The 19,616-nt window shown below is 38.0% G+C and overlaps 2 protein-coding genes across 2 annotated transcripts; one reads left to right on the top strand and one right to left on the bottom strand.

The window, feature by feature from the left end:
• Positions 1–1,286: 1,286 nt before the first annotated feature.
• LOC103389940 (interleukin-1 beta-like) lies at positions 1,287–13,969 on the top strand. Its single transcript, XM_008325581.3, has 6 exons — positions 1,287–1,548; positions 3,386–3,443; positions 5,397–5,583; positions 6,354–6,536; positions 6,966–7,090; positions 7,710–13,969. Exons 1-6 carry the CDS (start codon positions 1,514–1,516, stop codon positions 7,923–7,925), a joined length of 804 nt encoding a protein of 267 aa, XP_008323803.1. The 5' UTR covers positions 1,287–1,513; the 3' UTR covers positions 7,926–13,969.
• Positions 13,970–13,997: 28 nt separating this feature from the next.
• On the bottom strand, positions 13,998–17,207 carry purbb (purine-rich element binding protein Bb). The gene has a single exon (XM_008325579.3). The coding sequence runs from the start codon at positions 16,213–16,215 to the stop codon at positions 15,301–15,303; it is 915 nt and encodes a 304-aa protein (XP_008323801.1). The 5' UTR covers positions 16,216–17,207; the 3' UTR covers positions 13,998–15,300.
• Positions 17,208–19,616: the final 2,409 nt, after the last annotated feature.

The raw sequence follows: 19,616 nt of genomic DNA, 5'->3' as shown, positions 1-19,616 counted from the left end.
TCACTGAAACATGGAAATAGTTCTATTCACTCTAAGCTTGGCGTTGTTGACATGGTGTGATCTGTCTGTGTCAACTATGCAATCTTACTACTAAAATGTTATTTACCTTTAGGTTTGATTGATTTGTTGTCTAACTGTTTGAGAAACTCCGATACGATTCTGAGTTTTTGGGGCAGTGGTGGCTTAGTGGTTAAGGAAACAGACTTGGGTCCAGAAGGTTTCAGGTTTGAGTCCACCAGCTGCCAAGTTACCACTGAGGTGCTCTGAGCATGGCACCGTCCCCACACACTGCTCCCCTGGTCCTTAAAGCTGCCCACTGTTCACTTTGGTGATGGGTTAAAGCAGAGGTCACAGTTGGTTGTGTGCAGTGGTGAGCTGTGTCACAGTGACAAGGAGTTCACTATCTAATATGATGACTGTCAGTGTGAAGACGTTTTTGTCACAAACAGATATATTTGACTTTGTTTGGACTGAAATAGAATTACGTCAGTGAGAATACAAATAATATCATTATCATCAAGTGGAGAGTTTTAAATAAAAGAAGAAATACCAAAGGATCTGATTTTTGATTTCCCATTAAATAATAATAATAATAGTACAATTATTTCCTTTCCTCTTTATTTCCATCCAGAAACAGGAACAAGGATTCAAATTCCAAAAAGTGGGAAGTAGGAAAAGTAGAAACAACAAAACCTAAACAAAAGTGATTTCTGGTATCATATACATTACAGGCTTCATAATTCCTATTTTTGGGTGGGATAAGCAGTTTTCTTTGACTCATCCATGAAATTGTGATCCCTGAGACAAAATCCCCCACTTTGGTAAACTCTGGGTAACTTTAACAACATGTGTTGCTAAAAACCCTGTGGCTAACATGTAGCTGAACCTGAATGCATTAATCTGGGGGAAAAAGGTTTATTTTTGTGTAATAAATGTCTGGTAATGTTGGTGACCCATGTGGTTGGAGCCTATGAACAGTCATGAAAACCATAGTGAAGTGAAAGTCCATTGAAGATTACAGAGTGTCTGCTGATAAAAGAAGAAGTGAGTGAGAAACAACCACTCACTCAATGAGGATGTAAGGCAAGAACACTAAACACACGTTCCACTGTGTGGTCCATACATATGTATTTGACTTTGACCTTTGTATTTGATTTTGGTAAAAAAAAAAAACTGAAATCAAGTTCCTCAATCAAGTTTAAACTTTTTTTTCAGGACTGAGAGAAGAAAAACTGTGATGACCTCCACCAAACCATGATCTTTTTGATTTCCACGTTTGGTTAAGTTTATTTTCTGGGGGGTCGGAGGGAGCGTTGAGGAGGGGGCACTTGGGTGCATGTCTATGAAGATTCTCAGTTGTCTAACGGAACTCTTCAACCGTGGCACTTATGAGGTAATGGGAGGGGCAAATAAAGTCTAGGTGTGGCGATGGTAGCCCGGGACAGTCCACTGTGTGTCATTCAGGCTGCAGTGATAAAACACCGACCGCTGAGACGAGCCACACATCAGGACAATGGAGGACTTCAAACTGTCGGACGCCCTCCCCAGGTAAGACCAAGTCCGGTCTCCCTTCATCTTCATCTAACTTCACCTCTGAGAACGTGCTTTGTTCGCTTCCCCTTGACATGTTAGCAGGTCTTGAAGAATGCAGTTTGTTTTATTTATCTATTCCTTAAGGCGTTACTCCGTCAACTGTCTGGCAGAAGCGACACGATTACCTCGCGACGTGTGGTTTTTCTGCCACAATTTTTCACAGATCGCGCGGAGATGCGCGACTTGTGTGAAGCTGCACCATGTGATGCATCGGCTTCAGCTGCCCCGGGGTCACACACAGGCTGGGGACGGGTACAACTCCTCACCTCCGGAACAATCTGGAAGGAAGTTGACTCTGATTTCGTGCGATGATCTCAGCGTACTATTCTGGAAGGAAGTTGACTCTGATTTCGTTTGATCTCAGCGTACTAACATTAAAAAAGTAGTATATTTAAATGTTTGTACGTTAGAGTATATAAAGTGTTACAAGAGGTAATATGATAAACCAACACTGTTGTGGGATCAGAGCCGGTTCGATCCTACGTCCCCGGAGTTAATGATTCGAGTCTTCGTGTCGGACCTGGTATTGCGGGTTTTCAGTCCCCATGTACCCGGATTCTCTGAGCCTATTGGCTGCTGTCATTGACCGAGTGACAGGGGACACAGAGAACTCAACTATGTCAGTTTGACTGGAATTCATATTGCAACAGTTATCATTTGTATCGCCGTTGTTAGTCCTGTCTCAGTAACAGGTGTAGGCTAGCTCCGTGGGACATTTAGTTTTAAGCCAAACATCAATTTACTATAGTTACATTCTCAATACAGCTGTGATTGAGAAGTACCGTGTTTTTATTTCAAATTACAACATAAAATGCACCCCACAAACAGCATTCTTAAAACAGACATTAAGGTCCGATATTGATAAATTCCATGAGCTGTTACTAGTTAGTCGTAGCTCAAAAATCAGCTACAAGAAAAGCATACAACAACTTTAGCTGTGTTCTCTGGATATGTTTATCTAATTCATGAAATGCTTAACAGTATTATTTATTTTTCTCGACAAAATAAATGATAACCATCATAAAGAGGATAATTGTGTATCACACACAGAGAAACATAGAGAAACAGCAAAATGAAATGGATAAATGGATAAATAGAGAGGACGAGCTGGCCCCTGTGAGGCAAAGGAGGTGGAATCAGCTGTCAGAATGTTGTGGTTTGGGTTTTTTTTATATTTCCTGTGTCGATATCATCGTCTTAGCAAATACTGGAAGAAAAATTGTTGACCAGCAACAAACTTCCATTTTAGATATTATTCCTAAGAAAAACAGTGTAGGACGTAGCGGAGTATTCTTTTTTTGGTATGTCATCAATTTTCCCTTGAACACATTGCACCTTTTTAGTTGTATTTAAAATGTGTGGATATTTATTATTCTTCTGTTTTTGTTGCTTTTTATTCCGTAATCATACATACTTTCTGATCACCGTGTTTGCTACTGTGTTGAATGAAATTAGTTCGCGAAGACAAAAACCTTTTGCTAAGTGTCTCAGAGTTGGACCGTCACGAAGCTACGTGTCCATGCCTCATACATCTTTTATTTAGTGTGTGAAACCTCAACTACAGCTGAACCAGACAAAGCCGTGGTGGTGCCAAACACATGCCAACCATTGTGTAGTCTCAGGTTGAGAATGTTGATGGATAGCCTTCAGGTATTTTTTTTTTAACAGCAGAAAACTGTTTTTAAATCACTAACATTACATTGTCCTGGTAGGTTGTATTTACCGTATTTTTTGTTGAGCATCTATAACGCTTAACACACTATAATTAGTTTGATACTTTTTTGTGTTTCAGCACAAGTGGATGGAACGATGATGACATGGGATGTGACTCCCATGGCTCTAACATGGAGGTAAGATAAACTCTTAAACTTTTCTATAAAAATGTTCTTATACAATATCTCAGACATTTTCTCCACCAAGCTCTAAGTAATTAAGCTACTTTATTAACAACAATGTAGCTGTATTATGTTACCAAAGATATAATTTAGTGCCACTTGTGGTACATCAGCCTCCCACTTTCAGCCCACGACCATATATTAATATTCATTTCATTTTTGATGTTGCCTAAGAACAAGAAGAAGAAGATACTTAAATCATTGTTTGCATTGTTGTAGCATAAAGTACTTAAACTTAACCAAAAAAAAAAAAAAAACCTGCTGTGGAAATGTCTTGATGTGTCTGATGTGTCAAAGAAACAAGACTGCAGATCAGAGGTGAGCTTCCCCAACCAAGTCTCAGCCAATCACATACTGTCCAGTGTCTTTGATCTTTGACCTCCAACAACTGGCTAAATATTAGGTTACAATAAAACAGATTTCACCCCTAGTGAAGAGGCCAGTACAGGACAGGTCAATCAGTCTTCATGCATATAAAGTTTCCACTACACTACCTTTTCTTAAATACATTTTTTTAAATGAATAAAATGTAACAATAATGTATCCCTTTAATGAAATGACAGTGTCAGCAGTGGCCCTCAGTTCATTTTAGAAAGAGAAATCTGACTATGGAATGTGACAGGAAACAGGCATTAATAGAAAACGACAGTACTGTGAGGGTGAGGTGAACTTATGCAGGGTTGAACAGTAAGAAAGGGAAAAGGGATTTACACATTTGCAATTAATATATATAGCATAGAGCTGATAAAGAGGGAAATGAGAGAGGAAGACAGATCTGGGAGCAGATGTTATTGCAATACAGGGAGAGCAGGTAACTAGTAAGGAGGAAGTTTCTGCACTGAAAAGGGAAATGAAAGTCAGCAGAGGAGAGTACGCGTCTGTTAGTAAGAAGGGTGCATGTGGAAAGTTAGGGCTGGTGTTAAAGAGGTAAAGTTTAGATAGTTTAGACGTGATCTGAGGAGGGACAGTGGACGTATTTGCTCTGCAGCAACAGAGGAAGACCGTGAGGAAGAGGGTAGCAGAGGGAAGACGTGATCCAGGTTTCTAAAAGAAGAAGAGCTCAGGTCAAAACACACTACCACTCCACTCCAGATGGCAATCTGGTGTTGTTCCATCTTAGCCAAAACATTCTGTTGTTTAAATTCCAGCATGAACCTTGTTTGGGTCTGTCTTCACACAAGGTTGTCACCCCGCAGAACTGAAGCTAATAACAAATAGTTTAAAAAGCTGCACATGTCTATGGGAAATCAGGTTATAACTGTGATGTGCACATAACAGAAGAAGAGAAGAGTCAGCTTTAGTGGACATAGGCTCAGGGTGAGATTGTCAACAGGCCTGATCATCTCATCACTCCACCGTGGAGTGTTATCTGATCCCTAACCACCCCATAAGGTCTCTGTCTTTCGGGCCATGTCACCTGTTCGAAGAATATCTTTGAATAATACGGACTCAGACAAAGCTGACCACATGTTGTTTCTTTTATTATTGTTGGCCCTTCACAAAAGGTAGATCAGGCGACAGCACTTCATACAGATTCATACAGGTGCCGATCACTGCGCCCAAATACTGGTACTCTGAATTCAGTTTGGGAACAACTGAGGACTGTGGTCCATATAATATAAAAAATATGTTTAAAGTACTTATTTATGGACCACAGATAGAGTAAAAATGAAGAGAAAAAGAGAACAAAAATGGAAGTTGTTTTGTTTGTATAGATGTTAGGTGTTGTTGATGTGATCTTTAAATAAATGGACAAGGTTTTACTCTTTTATTTGTTTTACTTTGGTGGGTTTTAAATTACACACACACACACACACACACACATATATACATATTATATACCAGTTATTTAATTCCAGCGATTAAGGATTAAAGAGACATTTCCTGCACTTTTCTTTTCATATGCAGATGGTTCCTCATGTCACCAAACTTGATGAAGAGCTTAAGCTGGTGGTTTACCAAAACCCACCCACACTGAGGGGTGTTGCAACATTGCTGCTGGTGACTAACAAACTGAGGAAGTGTCTGACAGACCAAAGCAAGCAGCTCACAGAGAGTGACCTCTGCAGGATGATTGTGGACTGTGTCATTCAAAGTAGGTCACGGAGTTTTCAGTGAGGGTGTGTTCTTTATAGTCCTGTTTTGAATTACTACATGGGGAATTCTCAGTGCGGTATTATGACTGACGTTAATGCTGCAAAAAAGTTGGAAATTACCACCAACGTCAAGGAGGTGCTGCGAAACTTTCAATGGTGGGAGAACTCTTAGAAGTAAAAGATCAAAGAATCAACAGGAATGACTCTTCTCTCGGCCTGTGAGCTAAATGTCAGGTTTCATGACAGACATCATTTCCGGACAATAGAAAGGTATTCATTATGGTTTCAGGAGCAGGGGGTTTGTCTAAATATAAAAAACAGGGTGGGCCACTCCATGCTTTAGGACAGGAGGAAGAACCCAGAGCATTAGTGTCGATTCCGTGGGTGCTTCAGGGTCCAAGCAGCTACGGAGATTGCCGAGCTCCCACGTGTGCCAGACTACACTTCTCTAAACACTACTCCCAAATCCCTATTAACGCTTTGCATTGTGATGACAGACAAACTGTCAAAAAGGCTGAGCGGTGTTTTGCTGCTAAAACTAGCATAGTGGTTGATTTAGCCACGAAAATGGAGAAATTTGTGATAAAATAAGATTGATGTTGGGGGTTGTCCTGTCAATCACCTATCCCTGGTTTTACAGAAATGTACAAAACTATATTTACTAAAAGAATTTAAGAAACCTGTGAAAAATTAGCATTACTACTGTACAGTCAGGCTTCTCAAAGTACACACACAGAGGGAGCTAATGTCTGCTTACGTGTCTCCACAGAAGATGTTGCTCAGAGGGTGGAGAGTTGCTGCAAAGACCAGAAAACAAGACCCTTCAACCGTTGCGGGAGTTGGGAATGTAACCTGACTGACAATGAAAGGAAGGACATCATCTGCACAACCATCAGTTCTAACCTGAAGCTCCATGCTGTCACTCTGAAGGGGGGAAACAGTAATCACAAAGGTACACAAGTAAATAAATACGTTTGCTCAAAATGATGGTTCAGGGTTACCTGTCCAATATGTTTGTGGAGGACAGATACACACCGTATGACTTGCATATAAAACCGTTGGCCACACTGTCACTAAATGACTTTATGCCTGACTTTTACATGTCATTTATCTTAGTTCACACGAACTCTCCGTCTGTCTGCTCCTGGCCCAGATGCCCTGTTTAATTTTAGGACAGTTGTGGCCCGCAAGTCAAACAGTTTGCCCACGCCTGATCTAGATACTGTCCTTGAAGCAACCCCAGCCACTAGGTTTGGTAGATGATGTGTTGTGACAGTCAGGAATCAAACAGTCCCCACTAAACACACACACACACACATGTGAGAACATTAATGAGTCATTTTACTGTCAGTGACGTTTCCTTTTCTTGCTCTCCATTTAGTGACATTTAAACTGGTGTCGTATGCCTCTAGTGGTTTTGGCAGGACTGTTGTTCTGTCAGTCAGCAAACACAAACTCTTCATTTCCTGCTCCATGAATGGTGACAGACCTGAGCTTTATCTGGAGGTACGCACACACACGGACACACACACACACACACACACGGTCGGTCGGTCCAATTTTGACTTAAACAGGAAGTTGTATGTATGACATCAGGTGGAGGAAAGTAACCAGCCTCTTATTGATTATTGATTGATAATTCAATCAGTAATAGACGTCCAAAAGGTATGAAGGTGTGCAGTAGAGAGAGAAGTGAACCAGGCAGTAAACCTGGGATATAAACCAGTTAGTAAACATGGGCGGTGGACCAGTTAGTAAACCTGGAAGAAAACCAAGTAATAAACCTGGAATGTGAACCTGGGATGTGAGGATGGATAGGAACAAGTGTAATGTTCAGAGCTTCAGCAGCTACAGAGTTATGATGTTTATCAGCTACACTTCAGTTTAGAAAAATACGTTTGGAGTTTAGAAAAAGGTTGTTGTTGTCGATCTGATCTCTGATTGTAATGATGGACCATGTTTGTCTTGAGTTTTTGGTTCTAATTAGACTGTCCTTTACTTCTAATCAATACATGTGAACGACAGAGAATTTTGAATTTGTCTAACTGTGTCTGATGACCTGTTGTTGTTTAGCGTTCAGAGACAACAAAGAACACATTTTCTCTCTCTATCTGTTTTGTGGCAGAAATGTGAATCTAGTGATTTGAATGTCATCAGCGAGGAAACAAACATGGACCGTTTCCTATTCTACCTCGAGGAGACGGGGATAGATGTGAACAGGTTTGAGTCTGTGAAGTTTCCTGGCTGGTTCATTAGCACTTCCTACGAGAGGGAGGACCAGCCTCTGGAACTGTGTCAAGTAGACACTGCCCAAAGGGTCACCGCCTTCAAAATGAAATAACAAAACTTAAAAAGCTGTAACCCGCACGAGGATACGTTTAAAAACATTTTATTTAACCACTAGATGGCGCTATTTCCTCTTAATAATAACTGTGACGATGAGATGATTAGTTGGAAACTAAACCACTGAACAGCTCAATTTTAGTTTATTGTAGTTACAGTCAAACTGCCGTGTGAATGTATCTTCTTTGCTGGAGAGTATTGTTACCAGATATTCCGTTAGGACTAGATGTTTGATTAACACATTTAAAAAAACATTTTTTTATTGTAAATCAACATTTCAAGTAAATCATTATATGATAAATCAGCTGAATTAGTTCAGTTCTCTCGCATTTTTTATTAGAGTTCTACTTCCTCATTTACAAAAATGAATAAAAAAATGTGACCTTTTCTGTTTCTATCTATGTAACATTAGGTGTCATACTGTGAAAACTAGTCTGTAATTTCCTATGAAATAGAAACTTTCTCAGGAAACCACTGAATTCTGTGTAGAAACATCTTGTGGAGCATAAATATTGCAAAATACAAATCACTGCATAAACCGGACATCCCTCACACACACACACACACACACACACCCCATACATAAAGACCATCAGTTACCACCATGAACTGTACCAGTGATCTTGCTATAAGGTCAGGCAAGGCCCTGTTCAAACAGAGTGATATTAAAAGGAAATGGAGAGTTTGTAGACAACAGAACAGATAAATACTCCATGTAAGAAAATAAACGTCTGTTTACTAAATAACAGATGTAGTTTGGTTACATGTTCAACAACAACAATTATTGTTTAAAAGAAACATTTGTTTTTACAGTGTAGTTGACAGTTACTGGCAAACAGAAAGTGATTGGTCTCGACTGATAACACTGGTTCGATGTCCTCTACTGACAGGTAAAGCCAACAGTGTAGCGGATTAATGTTCTAATAGAATGAGAGATAGAGGCGTGAGTTTAAAGGTGACCGTGCTCTATGTCCCCTTTAAACACCGTCAGCCAATCACAGCCAACAGAGGGGGCGGTAAAGTCATTTAATTGGTGCAGCCTGAACAGGTTTGCTTGGTGACAACTTGATGACAACCCACCAGTCAGAGATGCTGAGCTGGGCTCTTCTGTGTACTGAGGATGCACGACAATAAGTTTAGATGACAGGAGGCCACAGAGTGCATTTGTGCATGACATTGCTCTGAACCGTTGACAATAGAAGTGACTCTGATCTAATCTACTCTAATCTCACATAATATAATCTAACATAATATAGCATGTAACAGCCAGTTCTAGAGAGAAGAGACTAGTAGGTAAAAATGTGTGTGTGTATCTGTGTGTGTGTGTTCCTTAATCCTAGTTGATCCAATTTATATGAAACACAGTTCCGTTCAGTTCATACCTTTAAACTACGAGAAGTTTAAGAAGAATTTTTGGCATACCTGCGCATTTACCTGCCTGTGTTTGATGGCTTGACAGATTTTATTTGTGTTACATAATCTTTATTTAGTTTTTTTCTTTTTCAATTATTCTTTCTTTCTTTCTTTAAAATACTTAAATGTGTTAGTTAGACATGTCAGTTGGTTCATAGTGATTAGACAGTAATAAAATGTGTAGCACGTCCAGCAACAATACAACACAATAATTCTGATCCCTGGGTGGAAATGAAAAAGCATAAATAAATAAAAATAAAACCTCACATGGTAAGGCTATCGTATGGTGTAAAAAATAAATGCTGAAAACCTTTAATGAACAATCATCCTGCGTATGTGTGTAAGTGTGTGTGTGTGTGTGTGTGTGTATATACCCATCATACACATTGTTACTGCATGGCAACAGTAGCTAAATATAGCATCCGCAGCCAAGCTTCACAGCAGGATCATGCTTCCTCTGTAGTATAGGATAATCCAGTGCCTTTTTCTGAGTCCTGTTCGCACCAACACAGGTTCATCTTCTCACCTTCCACTCTCCCGTTCCTACTTTTTCTTCTATTTCATCACCTTAACTAAAAGACATTTTTCTTGATCTTGAACAATAACAGGTCTTTTTTCGACACCTTGTTTGTTTGTTTATATGCAGTGGAGCCCACTGTGAGGCAACTTGAAACATAAATACAGACATAAATCTTTTTTTGACACCTTGTTTGAATGCATCTAAATAGATCTATGTATTTTTTGATAAAAAATACAGTATAATGTAATCATTACATTATAGGCAGTTGTCACAATCTCTTTGCGCTGTATCATCACAACATTCCTTACAATTTGTCCATATTCAGGGCAAAACTTTAATCTTGTCTAGTATTCACGGATTTCAAGTAAACACAACATGAATTATAAAATAGAAATGTTGTTATGAATTCCATCAAACACGATTCGTACATAAAATATGTCATATTTATAATTATTTTTTTATTATTTTTTATTAAAATCAATTTGTGTCGTCTGAGTCTCAGGCCGCATCAGTTTTGTCTTCTTCAGTATTTTGGGATCATTTGTCCATATTGTGTTGTGCAGTTTTATTGTGGGAGTTGTAGTTTATGGTATGTAGGTTCAAAAGACAATTCTATGCCTTTCAAATTGTCTGGGGCCACTTAAACTGCCCTGACGAGCTGGATTCTGCACGTGTGCCTGATGTTTGTTCTCTAAGAGAAACGTCGTTTGCCTTTTCTCTGACTACTCTTGTTGTTTAATTAAATAAAGGGCGTTGATTTATTTTTATTGATCAACAATAAGGCTACCTCATATTATGTTGGTTAAGTACATAATACTGTATTTGGCTAAGGCTGGCAGTAGGTCAGGACTTGTAGGCCTAATCACAGAGTCAGGAATCAGACCTGCAACCATCAGGTTACAGAAGATCTAAATCAGGCCTAGCCAAACTTTCTGACTCATGGGCCACAATGGGTCCTAAAATTTGATGGGGGCCGGGTCAAGAGCAGATAGATGAAGTGTTTGTATGAACTAAATCAAATATGTAAAATCCATAAAAATGCCTTTTCTATGCCATCTATTGGAGAAATGTGGGCATAGCAAGGAAAAGGCAGAATAATATAATGATAATGGAAATTAATAACATAATTTGGACAAGTTTGGCTAGGCCTGGATTAGATCTTCTGTAACCTGATGGTTGCAGGTTTGAGTCCTGTTTGGCGGGCCGGATTGAAAAGCCAAACGGGCCGCATCTGGCCCCCAGGCCGTAGTTTGCCCATGCCAGATCTTATCCATAGAAGTCATTATTATATACAAGATTAATTATAAGTAAAGACTTCAAATACAGCAGTCACAAAAAGGGCCAGATTGTTAATGAAGCAGTAGAAATATTTTTACTAAATGGAACACTTCCTGACTCACGGTATTTCTACAGGGGCCTTTTGTGTATCGTACGTGTGTGCAGGTTTTGACACAATCGAGCTGTTGTGTGTGACCGTGTGTCCCCAGGCAATGATCTCCTAATGACACAGCTGACTCCTGGAGCAAGAATGTCAAGTCTGTCGGGGCCTCCCACATTAAAATAGCCAACGTGCCCCGTCAGCAGGCCCTTACAGTGGCCACATGGTGGCCCAACAGCTGCCAAACTTAGACCACTTTAGTGGAGGCACTGAGGAAGAAGACGTTCTACATTAAATCAGTTTCAGCAACAGGAGAATCAATCAGCCAGAGCAGCATGTGACGAGAGAATCAAATTACTCCCCAGTCTCTTCTCATCACATTAGTGTCCAAAGACAGGTTTAATTGTTTCAGCGCAATATGCTCCTCTCGTCAGTGTAACCGGGGTTGATGTTGTTACAGACAGCAGACCATCCACCACCAACACACCGTGTCTTCAGGCCTTTGTCACTGCTGAGGAATTGAGCATGCTCTTTCCAGGGGAAGCCATTTCCTTCAGCGTTGTGATTAACTGTAGGGACAGCTGCTGGGTCTACGTGTGTGAGTGTGGCTGACATTCGAACAGCTGTAAAGCAAAAGCTCTGACCATTTGAAACACGTGTTAAGTCGAGTTAATTTCATTTGAATTACGCAAATTAACAAAACACATTGATCTGCTTGGACATGTTTTGGAGTTTCCACTCAAAAGTAGCCCACTCAACCCTTAACCCCATAAATAAAAAAAATCTGTAACTGCACTAACTGGTAAGGAAATATCATTTTTATTTGTTTTTAATATTTTTCTATTTTTTTTTTTTTAACTTTTTATCTTGTCTTCCTTCATCCGTCCTCCAGTGTTTCCTTGTTGCAAATTGAGGAGGTGAGATAATTCTACCTTCCCTCAACTTTCCTTGTGTCCCCACTTATGTCTAAATACATGTAACCGTGTATGTGTATGTGTGTGTGAGTAGGCTTAAATACTTTTGGGAAGTATGTGTGTGATTGTGGTGAGGCTGTTGCTGGTTTTATTATGTTATGCACGTTGAACTGCTGTCTGTAAAATTGCTATATTTATTGACTTATTGATTAATATAAAAAATAGAGCAGAAAAGGAGATGTGGAGGAATAGAGGGACAGAGACCAGATTCATAACACAACACTGAAAGTGCAGTCAGACAAGTGGTTAAAGTGAAGTATTAGCAAACTTTAGCCCTGGGTTGACTTGTAGAGAAAAAAAAGAGAACAATAATGTTTTTATAGAATGAAGGAAAGAGAGTGCTCAGTGCACCACGGGAGTTGCAGCAGTCTTAGCGTAGAGCAGCGTATGGTAATTCAGATACTGTATATACAATAAGTCTAACTTTAAAGCTTCTGCCTCCCATTCTACTGGGTCTGCGTTGTAGGAGCAGGGTGATCTGTTAGGTTTGTAGGGTGCTAGGATGATGGTGACATCATCATCATCATCATCATCAATGAGAACTCTCATAACTTGCCATGTTGACCGTTTTTGAACTCAGTCAAATATTTTTAGTTGCTAAAAGTGACGATTATATTCAATGGCGTTGGCTTCAAAATGATCTCCAGATGTAGATGGAGCTACAGCTACCTCTAAATCCACTATGTGGTGACTTTCTGGATTATTTTCAAATATAGATCCAGACCCATAGTTAATAGCTTGCTTTAGAAGTCTGCTGTGTCCCATTTGATGATGACAATAAAGATCTTTTTGAAAACCCATGAATAAAGGAAGTAGGCATTTTACAAAGGGTATGCTATCAGCTAGTTGAAGTGTTCTGATGCTGTACTGTATTTTAGACTTGCACATAAAACACAAACATTTAGTTTACATCCCCCCCTCTGTTTGTGTGGGTTTCCCCCCTACAGTCCAAACACATTAAAGATAAGATTAAAATATCCTATAAATGTCTTTAAATATAAATGTTAATGTGAATTCCAGTAAAACTAAATATAATCTCCTGTGATGGACTGGCCAACAAGATTTTACCCAATTACTGCTAGAGTTGTGTATAGCTGTGCCCCGGCCATGAAAAGGCGCAAGCAGTAGAAGATAAATGAATCAAGTACGAATCTTAACATATATGCCATCTATTGGCCATGAACCAAAGGTTCACCTCATTTTCCACTCTGATGTAATGGTCTGTAAGTTATAGGAAAATAATACAGGTGTAACACTGGCACAAATATTACTGGTTTAGTCAATGGGCTCAAATGGTGAGATCAGAGTCAGACCCAGCACTATCCTCATCAAACATTACATAGAAGCAGAGTCTTTGATCCTTACACCAGTATTATAACCCTGAAACCAGCAACCAAACATTTCATGTGTTTGACTATGATGATTTCTTCATCACGTCTATGTAGAAACCTACCTGCAAGGTTCAATGATTCCCTTTTTATATATGTATATATTGGGCATATACTTATACTTATTGGGCACCCCTGTTAAAGTGTTTTCTTTTCATTGGTCTTATATGCAGTGGAGCCCACTGTGAGGCAACTTGAAACATAAATACAGACATAAATCAGTTATTTCAATTTAAGGTCTTTTAATAAAGGAAGTGTTACATACTTTCACTCTTGGGAAAACAAAATGAAAAATAATCTGAAGATGTGAGTCGCATCTTTGTTTTATGAAATTAATCTTTTTTCTTTTATGACTTAACTCTTAAAATTAGACAATACACTTTTTCTTTTTTAAGTATTTTAAAATATATTTTTGCTGGTTTGTTCAGTAATACCTTTCCTATAATTTCATTTCAATATAGTTATCTCTTTTGAAGGAAAAAAAAAAAACCACACAAACATAAATTCAAAGAAAACATCCATCACTGTGTTTCGGTCCCAGGTCTTCATGTGTCAAAAAGGTGTTTGTCTGTTTAGTTGAACAATGTCCTGCGGCTGGTTAGGACGGACATTTGAATGGCTCTGACCATCACATGGAGAGTGATGGGGAGCATAATCAACATCGTCATCATCTCATTCTCTGCAGAGCTGAGAGATAAGAAGCTGCTCCTGTCCAAGTGCTTGTAGTGTCACATGGGAGCAAGTGAGCGTCGTAAACAAAACAAAGTCCTTTAATGAGAACACACTCGACGTTCCTCTCCTCACACACCGGCTCCCCAGAGCTGCCATTCTGTGACACAGCCAGAGATGCTGTGCCATCAGGAGACGGCCAGCTTCACCTCTGAGTGTGAATCCTCCTGAAAACAATGTGAACATTGCTTTACAAATGTCAACATTACTTAAAATCCAGCTGCTCTGCACTGTAACTGACAGCTGGAGTCCAAATGGATGTTGGTCTGTTGGTGATTCTCCTCGGCGACTCTCCCCAATGTTATGGGGTAGTTGTTTCAAATTGTCACCCTACAGCTGCTGCTGCCTACCTCAGTGCTGCTCACGTGTGTTCTTCAAGGCTAATGTAAGATAGCCACTAGTTGTTGTTAACATGAACTCCTCAGCTTTATCTCACTGACTTACAGAACCCCCTTCAAACTAACTGAGGATAGGAAAAGATGGACCTGGCCTGGAACAGAAATACAATGGATGCTCATTCTCACCATAAAAGAATAGGCAAGAAAAACATCATAAACACTACAACTCCCCAATCTTAAAATATAAACTATGTGTCAAATAGAAAAGCATCCGTTGGCTTTATGTTTGTTAGGTAAACCAATTTGCTGGTAATTTCTCTCTTTTTTTCTCAAAATAAAGCTCCAGGTGTTTTAGCCAATGAGCTTGATCTGACTTAGAAGTTATCTCTCAAAGATGCATACAATCACTAACCCTCAGCCCCACAACCTTTAGTATTATACACCAATAAGTCCCTGCACATGTACTTTTAAACGCCACGAAACTTTAGTATGCTATAACAGCACGCTTTGTCATGCCCTTTTGTCTTTTTTTTTTTTAATTTCTGTTTTCCCTCACAATTTTATGCAAAACTCGTCTATATTGCAGATATGTCACGTCTCAACTGGACTAACAGTTGTTAAACTTAAGTTGTCTCAGTCGTCATCCACGTCGTCTCCCTCGGACTCGTCTCTCCTCTCGTACATCTTATCCCGCTGCCTCTCCTGGATCTCCTTCATCTCCTCGGCATACCTGCAGAAAGCGCCTCCGAACTTGCTCCAGGCTTTGAAGGGGATGGTGATAGAGTTCCTGTAGCTGGGCTTCACCTCGCTCACCCGCAGGTAAACTCCGTATTTGTTGGACCCCACGTCGAAAAAAAACCGCTTGGAGTCCACCATGATGGTGGTTCCCTCGGGGAGCTCGCCGTAGCCCCCGGCAGCAAGGCCGCCGCTTAGCTCCTCGTCGTCTCCTCCGTAGTCATCTATGAGCTTAGCGAGGGCGTCTCTAAACTCTATTAACCCCTGCGCCGGAAGGGCTATGGTCTGGCCAGCCAGCATGCCGCCTACTGGGCCCCCAACTCCAAAGCCAGATCCACGGTTAACGGTCTGACGAATCCGCAGAAATCTCCCCCGCTGATTCTCCTTCAAGTCCAGGTAGTACTTGCGGTTCTCCCGAACGAGAAATTCGCTCTTGAGAGCCCGCCGAGGCCCGCCGTCCTCTCCCACTGATGCTTGAGCTATCTGCTCCGGACTGCTAGGCCCGAGCTGGGCGTAGTGCTCGATGAAATCCCCGAGGTAGTCGCGGAACTCCGCTGCCACTGACAGAGAGAGGGTCAGGCGACTTTTCGAGCCCCCGGCCCCAACCTCAGCGATTTTGATGAACCTGCCCTTGCTGTTTTGCTTGACATCCAAGTAGAAACGCTTGTTCTGAATGTCGAGGCGCTTGGACGCCAGTTCCTGGGTGTCCTGGTCCCGCTGGAAGTGCTGGAAGCCGCCGCCGCCACCTCCTCCTCCGCTACTACCACCGCGCTCACTCCCGCTGTCGCCATCCGCCATCTTCAGCTCCACCATTCGGCTTCTGCCCCTCTCTCGTGCGTTGCTGCTCTCTGCGCGTACTCGACCAGTAGTTGCGCGCTCCCGTCATGCTGCCATGAACGCACTCTGAGGAGCGTCCTGAATGGTCCAAACATCTGCCATGTTCACGTGGTTACGGCGTTTTTATTGGTTAGTCGTATTTCGTCAGTCACGCCCGCATGTGATAGCTCTCGTCTGTCATTGGGTCATTAGGAGGTTTCATTTGCGTACCTTCTGAGGAAGCTTTTCTTAACCTTTTCCGAGATGTTATGTTATAAAATTTTGTTTGTTTGACAAAATATGCCGAAGTGATTTCTTTTTTGTTTTACTTAATGCATGCTGTAAATGTGAAAAGTGCATAGCTACACATTTTTAGGCAAATTAAAATATGTTCTATATAAAAATATTTTAGGCAAGTATGTTTTTATTCATTTCTCTCTATTTTATTGTTTTTTAAGACTTTTTCAGAAATTATTAGTAAAGTATGTTGGTTTTTAACAATGATTGAAATTCCGGAAAAAGAAATTATAAATAAAAACCTGCATAGCTACATATTTTTAGGTACAGTACTGCATTCATTTTTGGGAAATTTTTATTTTTAGGGATTTTTTAAAATGTATTAGTATACAGTAGTATGTTGCTTTTGATCAAAAGTTGACTTTAGTTGAAAAATAAAGAAAGTTGAAAAATATATTTTTCTGAATTTTAAGCATAGCTATGTATTTTAAATTATAGTTAAATTAAATAAATTAGTGCATGTACAACATATAAAAGGACCATCTGAAAGAAGCAAGTAGGACCAGGAGATGGCCATCTCAGCCGGGATAGTGAATCTTCCGGAGCTTACAGGTGTGGTGGCTCTAAGAATCACAAAAAGTCAACAAGCAGTAGTGACAGAAACGTTAAATGGATGCCGTCCAAAATTAAAATTGTATCTTTTCTGCATGTATCAAAATATAGTGTTTTGAAAGGATTTTTAGAAAAAAAACATTTCTTTAAAAAAGTTCAGAAAAAATTGGTTTTTGATTAAACCCATTGAAATTTTTTTTAATGTTTTCTTTTTTGCATGTTTGTAATCATATAGCGTTTTGAAAAATGTTTTTAGAGAAAAATTTGGAAAAAAAATCTTTCACAAATTTTTAGAAAAAAAGTTTTTGAAAAAATTTGAGAAAATAAATTGAAACATTTTCAGAAAGAAAATCTTGCAATCTGCATCTTTCTCATCAAAATATAGCATTTTGAATATTTAAAAAAACGTTTTAGAAAAAAAAGTTTTGAGAAAATTATTTTTGATCAGATGCTGAAAAACTTTGATGAAAATCATTGAAAAAATATAACAATTATATCTTTTCTGCTTGTTTCTCATCAAAATATAGCATTTTAAAACTTTTTGAAAAAGTTTTAGAAAAATATTTAGGAAAACAAAATTTGAAAAATTTTCAGAAAAAAATATTTTGGGCTGATGTTGAAAGATTTTGATGAAAATCTTTGAATTTTTTTTAAATTTATCTTTTCTGTATGTTTCTTATCTAAATATTGTGTTTGGAAAATTGAAAAATGTTTAGAAATGGAAAAAAAGTTTGATCAGATGTTGAAAAACTCATCTTTGAAAAACAAATTTCACAATTTTAACTTTTCTGCATGTTTCTCATCAAAATATAGCATTTTGAAGACTTGATTTTAGAAAAAGTTTTAGAAAAAAAATTCTGGGAAAAAAATGTGAAATTCTTTTAGAAAAAAAATGTCACTTTGAGGTCACTTTTTTAAGACTTGATTTTAGAAAAAGTTTTAGACACATTTTTTGGGAAAAAGAATTGAAATTCTTTCAGAAAGAAATTTTTGGTCAGATTTTGAAACATTTAGATGAAAATCGTTGAATTTTGTTTTTCAAAATTGTATCCTTTCTGTATGTTTCTTATCAAAATATAAAGTTTAAAAAAAATGGAAAATTATACAAAAGTTTTTAGTCGGATGTTTAAAAATTTGGATGGAAATTTCTGAAATTTGTTTTTCAAAATGGTATATTTTCTTGCATATTTCTCATCGAAATATAACGTTTTGAAGAACTGATTTTAGAAAAAGTTTTAGAAAAATATTTCTGGAAAAATAAATTGAAATTCTTTCAGAAAAAATGTTCTTTTCAAAATATAGTGTTTGACAAAAAAATTAGAAAATGTTTAGAAATGTTTTATTTAGAAAATATTTTGAAAATAAATTTTTGGTCAAATGTTGAATAATTTTGATGAAAATATTTGAAATTCTTCTTTCAAAATTGTATGTTTTCTGTATGTTTCTTATCATACCGTTTTGAAATTTTTTTTCTGAAAAATATAAAACAAAATTTGTTCTGATTTTGAAAAATTTTATGAAAAACCCAGTTTGATCAAATGTAAAAAAAATCTTCATGAAAATCATTGAAAAACAAATTTCACAATTTTATCTTTTCTGCATGTTTCTCATCAAATTATAGCGTTTTGAAGACATGATTTTAGAAAAAGTTTTAGAATTTTTTTTAATTTTTAGAAATTTTTTTTTTCTCAGATTTTGAAACATTTGGATTAAAATCTCTGAAACTTTTTTCAAAATTGTATATTTTCTGCTTGTTTCTCATCAAAATATAGCGTTTTGATTCATTTTTATTATAAAAAGTTTTAGATTTTTTTTTAATTTCTAGAAAAAAAATTAAAAGATTCAAAATTCAAAGAGAAAAATTTCAGAAAAAAGTTTCTTTTCAAAATATAGCATTTATTCTGAATAATTTTTTGAAAAAAAACTTTTTGATCAGATGTTGAAAAACTGATAAAAATCTTTGAAAAATACTCATCTTTGAAAAACAAATTTCACAATTTTAACTTTTCTGCATGTTTCTCATCAAAATATAGCATTTTGAAGACTTGATTTTAGAAAAAGTTTTAGAAAAAAAATTCTGGGAAAAAAATGTGAAATTCTTTTAGAAAAAAAATGTCACTTTGAGGTCACTTTTTTTGGTTTTCCAAAAAAAAATTCTAAAAAAACAAAAAATTTCTAAAAAAAAAAAAAAATTTCTAAAAAAAAAACAATTCTTAAAAAAAATAATAAAACTTTTCAAAACAGATCACAGATTTGGAGGACACTTGGGTGTCACTTTGAGGTCACTTGGACGTCACCTGGAGGTTACTTGGTCTTCACTTTGAGGTCATTTGGAGGTTGCTTGGACGTCACTTGGGTGTCACTTTGACGTCACCTGGAGGTTGCTTGGTCTTCACTTTGATGTCACTTGGAGGTCGCTTTTTTTCCCCCAAAATTATTTTTTCTATTTTTCCCAAAAAAATTCTAAAAATAATTAAAAAAATACTAAAAAAAAAAAAAATGTTTTCAAAAGACGTCACATAGACGTCACTTGAGATCACCTGGAGGTT

The sequence above is a fragment of the Cynoglossus semilaevis genome, chromosome 14, assembly GCF_000523025.1.
Source record: "Cynoglossus semilaevis isolate Cse_v1.0 chromosome 14, Cse_v1.0, whole genome shotgun sequence".
NCBI classification, from domain to species: Eukaryota; Metazoa; Chordata; class Actinopteri; order Pleuronectiformes; family Cynoglossidae; genus Cynoglossus; species Cynoglossus semilaevis.
The sequence above is the reverse complement of the archived record's forward strand: the minus strand, read 5'-3'. Positions and strand labels throughout refer to the sequence as shown.

What these genes read in the sequence shown, in the direction of transcription:
- LOC103389940 (XM_008325581.3), top strand. Translation starts at nt 1,514, where the DNA reads ATGGAGGACTTCAAACTGTCGGACGCCCTCCCCAG. An exon ending in CCCATGGCTCTAACATGGAG is followed by an intron (nt 3,444 to 5,396) that starts GTAAGATAAACT and finishes TTTCATATGCAG; the next exon opens with ATGGTTCCTCATGTCACCAA. An exon ending in GACCTGAGCTTTATCTGGAG is followed by an intron (nt 7,091 to 7,709) that starts GTACGCACACAC and finishes GTTTTGTGGCAG; the next exon opens with AAATGTGAATCTAGTGATTT.
- purbb (XM_008325579.3), bottom strand. Translation starts at nt 16,215, where the DNA reads ATGGTGGAGCTGAAGATGGCGGATGGCGACAGCGGGAGTGAGCGCGGT.